Below are 14,283 nucleotides of genomic sequence, written 5' to 3'. Positions count from 1 at the left end.
AGATTAATGAAGGATATTAATGAACCTGATGGGTTTTTGTGACAATTGACAGTTGTTACATAGTGGCCATTAGACCAGTTCTTTCACAGAATCACTGAATTGTTATAGCACAGGAAGATATTCAGCCCATTGTGCTTCCAATGTATGTTAAATTAGCATCATTGCCTAATGTCAATCTCCTGCCTTCTCCAATTCCCTGAAAAAACATTTCTATCCACATAATCATCCAACGTCCTCTTGAATGCCTCAGTTGAACCTGCTGTAACCACAACTACAGGCAATGCATTCCACACCTTAAGTAATCAATCGCTTTATCCCAGATTTTAATTGAATTCAAATTTCGTCTGCCAGTTGAGATTTAAACCTTGTCCCCAGACCATTAGCCTGGGCTTCTCTGGATTACCAGTCCAGTGATGTGATGAAGGGTCTAGGCCTGAAACGTCAGCTTTCCTGCTCCTCTGATGCTGCTTGGCCTGCTGTGTTCATCCAGCCTCACACCGTGTTATCTCAGATTCTCCAGCATCTGCAGTTCCTACTATCTCTAAGCACTATCCCACCACCTCTCCAGAGGAATCATGTACAGAATATAAATAATGGAATATTAAGGACCAGAGTAACAAAGGGCGACAAAAATAAATAGCCATACGCGAGTCAAAAATAATGAAGCATTATATTGATAGGGGGTGCTGATGCTGAGTCCTCCTGCCGCGGGCGGCGCTGCTGCCGAGTCCTCCTGGGGCGAGAGGCCCGGCCGCCGAGTCCTCCTGGGGCGGGAGGCCCGGCCGCCGAGTCCTCCTGGGGCGGGAGGCCCTGCTGCTGAGTCCTCCTGCCGCAAGCGGCGCTGCTGGCGAGTCCTCCTGGGGCGGGAGGCCCTGCCGCCGAGTCCTCCTGTGGAGGGCGGCCCTGCTGCTGAGTCCTCCTGCCGCAAGCGGCGCTGCTGCCGAGTCCTCCTGGGGCGGGAGGCCCTGCCGCCGAGTCCTCCTGGGGAGGGCGGACCTGCTGCTGAGTCCTCCTGCCGCAAGGGGCGCTGCTGCCAAGTCTTCCAGACGTTGTGCGCAGGCACGAGGCCTGTGCTCATGTTGGGAGTCCAGTGATGGCGGAGGAGAAGCGAGTGGAGCTACGAGAGAAGGAAGTCGAGGAGGAGGAGGAGGAAGAGGATGATGATGAGGAGGTGAGAGGGGAAGGCCGGCCAGCGGTAGATTTGTGCGTGCCAGGAGGGAGGTCAGTGAAGGCGACTCCCTGGGGGTTGGCACTGACTCCGCGGATCCCGTTCAGGCCGAATGGAACCGATCATTGACTCCTTCGGTGTGTTGTTTAACCCTGAGCTGAGGTTCTGGCCACACGTTCAGGCCGCTTCTGAAGTCACCTTCTTAACATCGCTCTACGCCACCATGACCTTGAGTCCTCCATCTCCATGTCTTTACTATCTCTGGAGTTCCCTCCTCTAACACACACCGTGGCGCTCTCCTACGCCCTACCCTGAGAGCCCTCAGCCTCAACTCTCCCTCTTTTATTCCGGTTCACCTAATGCCCTGCACTGGCTCTGCCATGCTCCTCTCATTCTGGCCTCTACAGCACCTTTTTCAGTTGCTCCACCTTTCTGTGTCTGGGTCTAAATTTCCCTCCCTAAGTCTTTCTGACTCTCTCCTCTTGAGAAACGCCTGTCTTAAGATTTCCTCTTTGATTCAGTGTCACATTTTGGATCGCTTCTGTGAAGCCCATGTTAGAGATGTTAAAGGTGATTTTTAAAGATGTGTTGTCCAGGGTAGGCTAATGGATTGGGTTGATATCTTGTGAAAAGTTTATGCTTCTTAACTATTGCCTTCCCACAGTTACTTGGTGACATGTTCCTGGCACTCAACAGTTTAGTGCTGGGCCATCCTGGCACTTAGCAAATGATCATGGACACACCTAAACAAGGCTTCCAGCCAATTAGTGGCTTGTCCTTTGTTGCTGTGAGCTGTTTCATCTATGATTCACATTGATGGTCACATCTCTGGCTGTTAATATTATCAATGTTATCATTCTGCATATTGAAGAATTAATCCTGTATTTACAGCTTGATGAGTCCCTCTCTGAAAGACTGTGGGGTTTGACAGAGATGTTCCCTGAGGGAATGCGAAATGCGTCAGGAATCGCTGCCGACTGCTCGGTGTCACTGGCAAAGAAAATCTACAGGTATGTGGCATCTGGGATCAGCAGATAGAGGGATTGACACTGTGGGGATAAGGTATTGCTGGCTCGGCCAACGTTTATTGCCCTTCTCTAACTGCCCCTTGAGAAGCTGTCGTGAGCTGCCTACTTGAATTGCTGCAGATCTTGGGGTGTAGAGGCAACATGCTATTAGGGAGGAAGTTCCAGGAATTTGACCCACTGACACTGAAAAATAGTGAGTCGCTTGGAGGGGATCTTGCAGGTGGTGGTTTTTCCATTTATCTGCTGTCGTTGCCCTTCTAGATGGTAGATATCAGGAGTTCAGAGGGTGCAGTTGGATGAACACGTTGAAGTCAGGTGTTGAGGATTTGTGAGCCCCTCTGTCACTGAGTGCTTGCTGTCCTGTGGGAGAAGGCAGCGGTTTGGGAAAGAATGTGGAAAATAATGAGTGAATAAGAAACAATGGGTAAAGAAAGATGATGAAAGCTGCAGTGTTATGAACAAGACAGTATCAGACCCAAAGGACAGGCTAGTGCACTATTGAAAGATCTATATTGAACATAATGAGTAGGTGCTGGGCGCGGGGGTCCTATTTTTGGGGTGAGGAATAAGGGACTTGGGGATGCATTTTTGCAAACTTTTGAAGACAGTGTTAAGACAGTAATGTAAAGAATGTGAAAAGGGGTGGTGAGTACAGTACCTGGACTGCAGGGATATGAGTATTTACCTAAATGATGGGAATTTACCGCTGCTGCAGGGAGGGCTGTGGGATAAGGCTACTTACCCAGCTGCAGGCTATGAAGATTTTGCCAGGGCTTTGGAATGTAGATATTTATCCTGGCACAGTACAGATGCATTTCTCCAGTGTACAAGATATGTTTATTTACTCATGCCTTGGGGATAATGGTGCCTACTCGGTCTGTGGGGATATGGGTATTTACCTGAATTGTGGGGTATAAACATTTCCCTGGACATGTTTATTTACCCCGGTGTGGGGATGCACATATTTCCTGATGTCTTGGGAGATGGGTTTTTACCGGGGCTGTGGGGTCATTTGTGATTATCAGGTCTGCGGGGATACATGCATTTATCTGGGCTGCAGGAATATGTTTTTATTCGGAGTGCAAAAATATGGCTAATACCCAAACTCTGTGATTTTCAGTTTCGCCCGGTCAGCCCTTTGGGTGGGAACCACTTCCTTCATGATCCTGGTTCTGCCGGTTGTGTTCGAAACAGAGAAACTCCAACTGGAGCAGCAACAAATCCAGCAACAGAGACAGGTATGGACTGGGGCAGGAGTATGCTATTCCTATCATTAAGCCTGCTCTGCTGTTCAGTAAGTTTGTGGTTTATCTATTTGTATTGATTTCCACATTCCCACCTACTCCCAATACCATTTGATTCCCCTGCCTAACAGCAATCTATCTACCACTATCGAATAATATGCAATGACCCCACCTTCAAATGCAGAGAATTCCAAAGTTGCACAGTCCTCAGAGAGAGAAAAAAATCTCTTCACATTCCCTGTCTTGAAAAGGTAACCCTGGTTCTGGACTGACCCACAAGAGGAAGCATCTTTTCCATGTCCACCTCGACAAGACCAATCAGGATCTTATGCATTCAACTAAATCACTCCTCACTGTTCTAAGCTCCAATGGAAACGGGCCCGGCTTGTCCAACCTTTCCTTGTAGGACAACCTGTTTGTTCCTGGTATCAATCCAATAAACCTTCTCTGAGCTGTCTTCAATGCAGTTACATCCTCCTTTAAGTAAGGAGACCAAAACTGCACATAGTATTCAAGATTGTCGTCTTAACTTTGCTTCTTCTTTTTATGATCTACAGTCATACTGTGTATAGCTGTAACATAAGTTTATTTTCTTCATTTCCCTGTTCTGTAATTAAGATGGTGCTGTAAGTGATGACTTATAAACTTTTCACTGCACTCATTTGAGTACATGTGACAATAAAGCTAATTCAGTTCACTTCAGATGTGGTCTCACTAATAACAGAAGCATGATATCTGTTGGAAAAGGCTGAGATCTCATCACAGACCTACGAGATTCCACTCATCATATTGTGCAGTTGGACAAAGAGCCATTTATTCATTCTCTGTTTTTTGCCGGACAGTCAATCTGCTATCCATGCTAGAATGTTATTTCCTTACACGTTGAGCATTCACTTCTTGCGGTAACCTTTCATGTGGTACTGTTTCACATGCCTTTTTGAAATCCAAGTGCATTTGGTTCCTCTTATCTACAGTGTATGTTCCTTCTTCCAAGGAATCTAACAAGTTGTTAAACATGATTTTCTTTGATTAAATCATACTGACCTTTTTGTTTTTCTAGATGTGCAGCCTTAATTACTTTAATGATAGATTCTAACACCTCGTGTACACCAGACATCAAGCTATCTGGTCAACAGTTTCCTTTTCTCTGCTTCCCTCCCTCCCTTATTGAACAGAGGTGTGACCTTGGCTACTTTCCAGTACGAAAGAACCTTTCCTGAATCTAGGGAATTTTAGAAAATTACTCCAACTCATCTACTACCTCTGGCAAATGCTTTTAAGACCCAAGGGTGACGTCCATTAGGACCCAAAGACTTGTCAGTCTGCAGCTCCATCAATTTGCTCAGTAAAATTACAATCACAAGTGAAGTGGTATGAAGTTATTGTCTCCATTCCACCTCCTGATTTACAGCTATTACTGGAATTATTTTTATGTTCAATAATGAAGACAGAAAGAAGATATTTATTCATTTGCCATATATTTATTATCTACCATTAACTCTCCTTCTCATTCTCTAGAATTTACTTACTCTTTTCCATTTTACGTACTGAGAGAAACTCTTGCTATATGTTTTTACATTACTAGCTAGTTTTGTCTTAAATTTGTCTTAAATCATAGAATTGTACGGCAGAAGAATCCTTTTGGACCATTAAGTCTACACTGACAAAGAAACTGCACTAAATCTACAATAATCCCACTTTTCAGCATTTAACTGTAGCTTTGAATATTTTATCATCCAAAGCACTTTTTTATAGGTGGTAAGGTTTCCCACTCAACTACCCTCCAAGGCAGTGCATTTCCAGATTCCCACTGCAGTCTACAAGAAAACATTTTTATTCAAATCACCTCTAAACCTCCTGTCCTTCACCTTAAAAAAAAATCTCCCTGTTATTGACTCTTCAACTAAGGGGAACAGTTGCTTTATATCCCCCTGTCCATTCTCCTCATAATCTTGATGATGTCTTAGTTATCCTCTTCCCCTTGATAATACTTACAGAATGTCTTGGGATTTTTCTAATCTTACCCTCCAATGTTTTATTGTGCTCACTGTTTGCTCTCCTAATTGCTTTCTTTAGTTTCCCATTGCACATTTTCTTCCAGAATGGGACCTACATTGATTTGCTCTCTTTGTACCTGTTAAGGCTTTTGTTTACTTTTTTATCCAGTCCTGAATATTTCCAGACAACCAGGGTTGCCTGAGCTTGTTGCTTATACATTTTACCCTAAAGGGAACATGCTGAGTCTGTGTCCACACTAATTTCATTTTGACCACTCTCCACCATTCTGATGAATTATCCAGTCTATCCAGACTGCTGTTCTCTGTCTACTTTTGCCAGATCCAGCCTTATTAAATAAAATCTGCCTTCTTTCAATTCGGCACCCTTGAATGTTGAGGTGCCAATCCTGTCCCTGTGTCAACTGCGTAAGTGTGATGGCAACAATGTCACAAGTTCGCATGTTACTCCACCCCCTTAATGCACCTATCAGACCAGTAATACTCCAAGCATTAATGTAGAGGCAACCCAGCCTTGCTTTATTTCGCATGAAACTCAATATGGCTGAACTCCCTCTGCCTTGGTTCCTGTATTAAAGCTGTGTCCCGATTGTACTAATACTGTGTCCCCTGCCCGTGCTGAACAAGTTTAAATTCCCTCCAACAGCATTAGCAAACTGATCTGCAGGGATAAAAACTGAAAGAACTGCAGATGCTGTACATCAGAAACAAAAACAGAAGTTGCTGGAAAAGCTCAGCAGATCTGGCAGCATCTGAGAAGAAAAACAAATCAGAGTTAACGTTTCAGATTCGGTGACCTTTCCTCAGAACGTGTCCTGAGAAAGTGTCACTGGACTTGAAACGTTATCTCTGATTTTTTTTTTTCTTCCCAGATCTGCTGAGCTTTTCCAACAACTTCTGTTTTTGATCTGCAGGGATGTTAGTCCCATTCTGGTTCAGGTGCAGACTCATTTGTAGAGGTCCCACCTTCCTATGAAATGATCCTGGTAATCCAGGAATCTAAAATTGTCCCTCCTGCCCAGTTCTCAAGCTGAGCATTTATCTGCTCTGTTTTCCTAACTCTGTACTCACCAGCACATAGCACTGGGAATAATCAAGAGATTGTATGTCCTGCTCTTTAGCCTATTGCCTGGCTCCCTGAGTTCTACCTGTATGGTTGATACCAATGTGTATAACAACCACTATCTTCTCATCCTTCCCTTTCATGATACATTGCAGTTGCTCAGTGACATCTCTGACTGCATTAGGGAGGCAACACACCATCCTGGAGTCACATCTGCGGCTGCAGAAACACGTGTCTGTTCCCTAAATAGTGAATCCCCTGTCACTATCGCTTCTGATTTCTTCTTTCTGCCCTCCTGTACAGTCAGGCTGTTCATGATGCCAGAAGCCTGGTGTGTCTGCACTCCCTCGAGTAACCAATTTGCTTCCATTCGCTTCCAGAATAGAAGAGTGATTTGTGAGTGGGATCACAAGGGTCTCCCATACTACCTGCCTGATTTTCTTTGAATGTCTGGTTACTCTCTTCTTTCCTGTCATCCCTTAAGCTGCAGTGTGATCACGTCTCTAAACTAACCATGTAACTCTCAGCCTCACAGATGTGCCACAGTCTCTTCAGCTGCCACTCAAACTCCACATCACAGAGCTCAAGTTTCTCTGTTAGGATCACTTACTGCGCACAATATCTTCAACTCTGGTTTGATCCATTACTTCCCACATCTGACAGGTCACATGCTCCATTTGGCTGCCATGACTCAGACATGAGCTTCCTTAGTCTTACTGCTAACTTCTGAGATTGCTAAAGATACTGACTTCAGCTCAGCTTGAGCCTCTTCCTCTTGTTCTCTGACCTTTGCTTTTCCCTGTTGCTTCTCAGTATATTCCTTAACAATCTCCTGGCTCTTGGGCCTTGGTCTGCTCCTATCCCCACTCTGAAAGTAATTAGGAAATACAAGACAGCAGAAACAAGGAAAAACCTCCCTCCCACATCACCAAACTCCCAGACTGATCAAACTGCTACACTTCCTCACTCTGCAGGTTACACTCTTACACTTCTAGTCATTCTCTTCCATGTACTCTGACCCAGTCATCTCACCTACCATTTACCTCCACACAATTGAATGCCTTTTCCCTAAGTTTAATACTTTCCCTAATTTCTTTATTTAACATTGGATGAAGTGACCTCTACTTAGAATTTTTCTTTATAGTAGGAATATACTTACTCTGAAATAGTCCTTTAAATGTTTGCCACTGCATCTCTATTATCTATCTCCGAGTTCACTTCGCTAACTCAGTTTTAATGTCCCCTTAGTTGCCCTGAATTAGGTTTAAAGTAATAGTTTTAGACCCAATCCTCTCCTTTTCAGCCTAAGTGTATAATTGTAGTTATTGCTACCTCAGAATGCCTTTACTCTGAGGTCATTTAACTAATTGTCACAATGTACAGTGCCAAATCCAATACAACCACTTCTTTCTGGAATCCACCAGACAGTGTTGTTCTAGTAAACAATCTTGAAAGTATACTTAGAGCTTCTCATTCTGGTTTTGACTGCCAGTCTGGTTTCTTTCACTTCATATGTAAATTAAAGTCAGCCAAGATTACTGCAATCCCTTTATCATAATCCAGTGTCTCTTCTTGCATTCTAATTACGTTAAGGGGCCTGTAGACCACTCAGACTATTGACTTCTCTTCCGTCTTATTCCTCATCTCCACCCAAACCTATTTTACTTCCTGATCCCCTGGATTGGGGATGGGGTATTTAGATTAGATTCCCTACAGTTTGGAAACAGGCCCTTTGGCCCAACAAGTCCACACTGCCCCTTGGAGCATCCCACCCAGACCCATCCCCCTATAACCCACACACCCCTGAACACTATGGGCAATTTAGCATGGCGGATCCGCCTAGCCTGCACATCTTTGGACCGTGGGAGGAAACGGGAGCACCCGGAGGAAACCCACGCAGAATTGAGCATGGGATTTTGGCACAAGGGTTGAGGGTTACAGAGTGGGGTCTGGTTGGTTATGGGGCAGCAGCAGTGGGACAGTCTGGAGATAGTTTACAGCAGCATAGGCCTGTTGAATGGAAATTGGGTTTTACTGGTTGGGTGGCTATGCAGGGTTATTTTTCAGGCTGGTATAATTTCTGTTCGTTCCTAACCTGATGTTTCTTTTCCTCACAGATTCTGTTAGGCCCAAATACGGGTCTCTCTGGTGGAATGCCAGGAATGCTGCCACCGCCAGTTCCTGGGAAAATATAATGCATTGGATGCCCTGAGAAGAAATTGCCGATTGTAATGGGAAGGGATTGATATACCTTTGGGGTGGGTGGGAGATTTGATGTTACGAACTGATGCTGTATCAGCTGCTCATGGCCAGCAAGATATGAATTCATCCTCAGCGTTCACCTCTAGAGCATTTGGACGTCCTGACAGACTAAGTCTCATCGGCAAACATTGTCAGCTCAGAATTGGAGGGTGGCAAGAATCGGAATTCTAATCTGCTGGAACATTCGTTGTTTTGGGGGAACATTGGGGGGAGGGGTGGGTTCAGTCTGATAGGTTCTCAGAACCATTTTTCTAATGAACTGCGAAGTATCTCAATTGCAGCCAGCATTTATGTGAGTCACTCTATTGGTAACCAGCTGTGGGAGTTGGAGTTTTAGACGGATTGGCAGGTCAAGTTTGTCGCAATATGGTGGAGGTGTGGGGGAGCCAGTGCATTACAGTGGAAGGGTATGAGTGACCCCTCTGTCCCAGTGCACTACAGTGGAAGGGTATGAGTGACCCCTCTGTCCCAGTGCAGTACAGGGGAGGGGTGTGAGGGACTGCCCTGTCCCAGTGCAGTACAGGGGAGGGGTGTGAGGGACTGCCCTGTGCTCTTGTTCTTGGTAGCACCCTGTTTTTTGACTTCAGGAACAAAGCAAACCTAGAATCTGATTTTGTGTCCCCTCCGGTGATTAAGTTGTGGCAGTGATTTGTGAATACAGGGAGGATCCTAAGTTGTTTCTGACACTGGCTGTGGCTTGGGACGAGGGTGGCACAGGTGGTGGCAAGTGTCCTCAAAGCCAATGACTTGCTGCAACAAAGGGACGTGCCAGGTTCCTCCTGCCTGGTACCTACGTCCAGGCCTGGGTGGCCCAGAGGCTGCTTGGCAAACTTGGTTCCCTTTGGGTCTTAGCGTGACAGATGAGGTGGAGACCTGGCCGTCTGAACACTGAAATCTGCAGGATTTGGAAACCCAGGCAGCTCCAGTTGAATTTACCTGAGGCTGGACTGGTCTGACACTAAGGTTCCCTTATGCAAACCTCACACTGAGATGGAATCAATTTGAATATGCCACCTGTAGGAATATGGAAAATGCTGTGTGACTTGAAGTTGGGGTTTAATAAATGCTTGATACTGGATTGTGAGCAACTTAATCTGAATGAAAGATGGCAGCGAGATCCAGCAGCAGCTGAGTCCACGTTTCTGCCTTGTTGTCTGCTGGGTCAGAAGCCTGTTGTCAGAATCTGGATCATTGCACACTGTCAAATTTAAAAGATCTGGTTGGCACCAAACAGATCATTTTAATAATCCACTGGTTCCCTCTGCTCTGAAGAGTCGAATTGGATTCAACATTACCTCTGTTTCTTTCTTCATAGTTGTGTGAGAACTGCTGCATATTGAAGACTTTATTGTAACAAACAAACTAAAATCAGCATTGAGTAAATGTTGCTAAGCTGGCAGCCAGTACTGTACAGGAAAGGTACTTCCTTGTTAACTAGTTAACACAACTGAAAATGCCCTGCCTCACTTATATGCCATGCAAAAATGTATTCTTGTGGAGAAAGTCTCAAACATCACCCTGTCATGGTGAGTGTTCTAGTGTCCTGTTGAAAGACCATTCACTCAGTCTTTCGAGTGGGTGTACTAGGGTATCTTCTTGATTCTTAAATGTCTACAAATCTGGCACAATACCAGTTGTTTTCAGTCATCCTGTCCAGAATGAGTCTGTATACAGAGACAGAGACTACTGCATCTATTTTGTTTGCTGGTATGAAAATTGGCGTTTGAATTTTTATGGGGTTTGGCTTCAGCCTCTGTTTCCATTTCAAACAGTTCACATGGATTTGTCTGCAGTCAGAGATTAGAATGAATGGGTCATTCGCCATTCAAGGACATTCTGTTTGACGTTATTAAAAGAAGGCAGTCTAAAATAGTGGCCTGTGGGGACTGTGTAAGTGGGCTGCTGTGCCTTCAAGATGCAAGGAGGAACAGGTAAGTGCATCTTTGAAAGATGCTTTGGCAATGTCAGACCATTGAGTGTAGGAGTTGGGATGTCATGTTTAGATTGTACAGAATGTTGGTGAATCCAGTTTTGGAGTACTGTGTACTGTTTTGGTCACCCAACTATAGGAAGGATATTGGAGAGGGTTCAGAAAAGATTTACTAGGATGTTGCAGGGGTGGAGGGTTTGACTTGTAAGAAGAAGCTGATAGACTGAGACGTTTTTCACTGGAATGAGGGGTGACCTTATAGAGGCTTATAAATCATGAGGCGCATAGATAAGGTGAATGACAAAGGTCTTTTCCCAAGGAGGGGGAGTTCAAAACAAGGGGGCATATTTTTCAGGTGTGTGGTGAAAGATTTAAAAGGGACCTGAGGAGCAATCTTTTCACACGGAGGGTTGTTCATATGTGGAATGAGCTACCAGAGGAAGTGGTAGATGTAGGTACAGTTACAACGTTTAAAACACATTTGGACAGATACTGGAATAAGGAAGATTTCAGAGGGATACGGCTCAAACTCAGGCAATTGGGACTAGTTACAATTTTGGAAACTTGTTCAGTGTGGTCAAGTTGGGACTGAAAGATCTGTTTCTGTGCTGTATCACTAAGATATTTATCACTAGTTCATGACCTGCATCAGGCCACAAGTGACCATAAGGCGTAGGAGCGGAAATCAGGCCATTTGGCCCATCAAGTCTGCTCCACAATTGAATCATGGCTGATAAGTTCCTTAACTGCTTTTTCCCTGTAACCCTTGATAATCAAGAACCTATCTGTCTCAGTCTTAGACCTGGCCTCCACAGCCTTCTGTGGCAGTCAATTTCCATAGATTCACCACTCTCTGGCTGAAGTAGCTTCTCCTTATCTCTGTTCTAACATCTTTACTCTAAGGCTGTGCCCTCAGGTCCTTGTCTGTCCTATGAATGAAAACATCTTCCCAACATCCAGTCTGTCCAGGCCATTCTGTATTCTGAAGTTTCAATTAGATCGCCCCCCTCATCCTTCTAAACTCCAATGAGTATAGACCTAGAGTCCTCAATTGTCCCTTATATGTTAAGTTTTTCAATCCTGGGACCATTCTTATGAACCTCCTCTGAACTCGCTCCAGGGCCAGTACATCCTTCCTGAGATATGGGACCCAAAACTGCACACAATACTCCAAATGTGGCCTGGCCAGAACCTTATAAAGCCTCAGTAGTACATTCCTGCTTTTATATTCAAGTTCTGTCAAAATAAATGGCAACATTGCATTTGCCTTCCTGACTACTGACTGAACCTGCAAGTTTACGTTGAGAATGTCCTGGACTAGAACTCCCAAGTCTCTTTGCACTTCAGACTTCTGAATTTTCAGGCAGAGGCCTGATTTTAATAAATCAGATATAATTTGACCAGCGTGGACTGAGAGCAGATACTTTTCAGTAGATCAGTCTCAGATCATTGGTCACATTCAAGAAGGAAATTGGGAGAATGCAGGCCAGGCTTGTTCCAATAAAAATAAAGACCAACAAATCCAGTGAACTCTGGATAGAGGGAGACTCAAGATTGGATGAAGAAAAAACAGGAGGTTTTTGGCAGGTTTCTGAGGCTTAGCAATAGAAGCCTTAGGGGAGTATAGAAAATGCAAGGGAGGAATTAAAAAAGGAATTAGAGCAAAAGAGGGGCATGAAAGGATAATGGCAGGTAAAATAAAGGGAAAATGGTGAGTTATTTTACAAGTTTATTAGGTGTAAAAAGATACTGAGACAAACAGTAGAGCCATTTAAGGTTCATAATAGTAATTTGTGAATGTAGGCAGAGTTCTAAGTGAATGCTTTGGGGTTGGTGTTCACTTATGAGAGGGACAACATGGGCATAAAAATCAGGGTGAACTCTGATACAATGAAAGAAACTAGCATGGACAGTGCTGTGAATATCTAAGGGAGTATTCAATGAATGGTAGGACAGAGGAACAGATGGATCATGGGGTGCTTGTTTACGAGTCTCTGAAGGTGCTTGGGTAGATTAGTTGGGACATATGGGACGTTTCTCCAGCATCTGCAGTTCCTGTTATCTTTTATAGACAGAGGAGGGTCTGAGTGGCCTGGCAGGTTTAAACTACTTCCGTGGCTTCTTCATCTAAAATTTAATCCACGACCATCCCTCTTCTGTATGGCCTTCTACATACTGACTTAAAAATTTCTCTTGGATGCATTTTGAGACTTCCACCCTCTTTTCATGATGATTACCCCAGTTAATGTTAAGGAAGTTTAAGTCCCCTATGATCAGTACCCCATTATTTTTACACTTCTCTGAAACTTGCCTATATACCTGGTCTTCTATAACTCTCAACTGTTAGATGGCATATAGTACAGTCCCTGCAATTTGATTGCTTATTTTTAGTTTTTAATACCACTCACCCATATGGCTAATTTGAGGAGCCGCCTTATATGTCATTCTTCTTTACTGTTGTAATTGAATCGCTAATCACTATAGCAGTACATACTTCTCTCTTACTGTCTTCACTGCCTTGCCTGAAGACTGCCTATCCTGATTTATTAAATGTTAATCCTGCCCTTTTCAACCATATTTCAGTGTCAGTGAGTGCATCATAATCCCACATTTCAATTTGCGCCCTCTACTCATCTGCCTTGTTTTTCAGACTCCTTGCATTTAAATATCCAATCTTGTGTCAGTTCCCTGTGCCTCGAAATAAAATAAGGAAGTGCAAATACTGGAAACCTGAAACAAAAATAAATTGCTGGAGAAGCTCAGCAGGCCTGTCAGCGTCTGAGGAGAGAAAGCAGAGTTCATGTTTTGAGACCAATGACTTTTCTTCAGAACATTTCTAATGGTCAATAGACAATAGGTGCTGGAGTAGGCCATTCGGCCCTTTGAGCCAGCACCATCATTCATTATGAACATGGCTGATCATCCACAATCAGTATCCTGTTCCTGTCTTATCCCCATAACCCTTGATTTCACTATCTCTAAGAGCTCCATCCATCTCTCTCTTGAAAGTATCCAGAAAGTTGGCCTCCACTGCCTTCTGGGGCAGAGCATTCCATACATCCACCACTCTCAGGGTGAGGAAGTTTTTCCTCAACTCTGTTCTAAATGGCCTAGCCCTTATTTTTAAACTGTGTCCTCTGGTTCTGGACTCACCCATCGTGGAAACATGCTTCCTGCCTCCACAGTGTCCAATCCCTTAATAATTTTATATGTCTCAATCAGATCCCCTCTCATCCTTCTAAACTGGTGTTTAGTTAGATTAGGCAGAACAGTCAGGACTTCCCTTATGACCCTTTGTTATTTCTTCTATAAAGGTTTATGAGCATACTCTAAACTTACATCTCTTATGCTAACTCTGCTTCCCTCAACTTCCTTTGCTCAGTTATATAACTATTATGTTAACTTTCACTTATTCCTGTTGTTTTTCAGTTAATCACTTTTCCCAAAAGAAATGTGGGGTTACAGGAATAGAGAGGGATGCTCTTAAGAGGGCTGGTGCAGACTCGATGGGCCTAACGGCCTCTTTCTGCACTGTATGAATTCTGTGAAAAGATACTTTTTGTAAAATTACAA

At 44.1% G+C, this 14,283-nt stretch overlaps 1 protein-coding gene across 1 annotated transcript; it reads left to right on the top strand.

Annotated features, from left to right (window-relative positions):
- The first annotated feature begins 1,027 nt into the window (after window positions 1–1,027).
- tomm22 (translocase of outer mitochondrial membrane 22 homolog (yeast)) lies at window positions 1,028–9,858 on the top strand. Its single transcript, XM_048521235.2, has 4 exons — window positions 1,028–1,171; window positions 2,060–2,178; window positions 3,317–3,434; window positions 8,636–9,858. Exons 1-4 carry the CDS (start codon window positions 1,094–1,096, stop codon window positions 8,711–8,713), a joined length of 393 nt encoding a protein of 130 aa, XP_048377192.1. The 5' UTR covers window positions 1,028–1,093; the 3' UTR covers window positions 8,714–9,858.
- The last annotated feature ends 4,425 nt before the right edge of the window (window positions 9,859–14,283 follow it).

Source organism: Stegostoma tigrinum, chromosome 38 (genome assembly GCF_030684315.1).
Source record: "Stegostoma tigrinum isolate sSteTig4 chromosome 38, sSteTig4.hap1, whole genome shotgun sequence".
NCBI lineage: Eukaryota > Metazoa > Chordata > Chondrichthyes > Orectolobiformes > Stegostomatidae > Stegostoma > Stegostoma tigrinum.
Note: the sequence above shows the minus strand (reverse complement) of the source record. Positions and strands in the feature narration are given on the sequence as shown.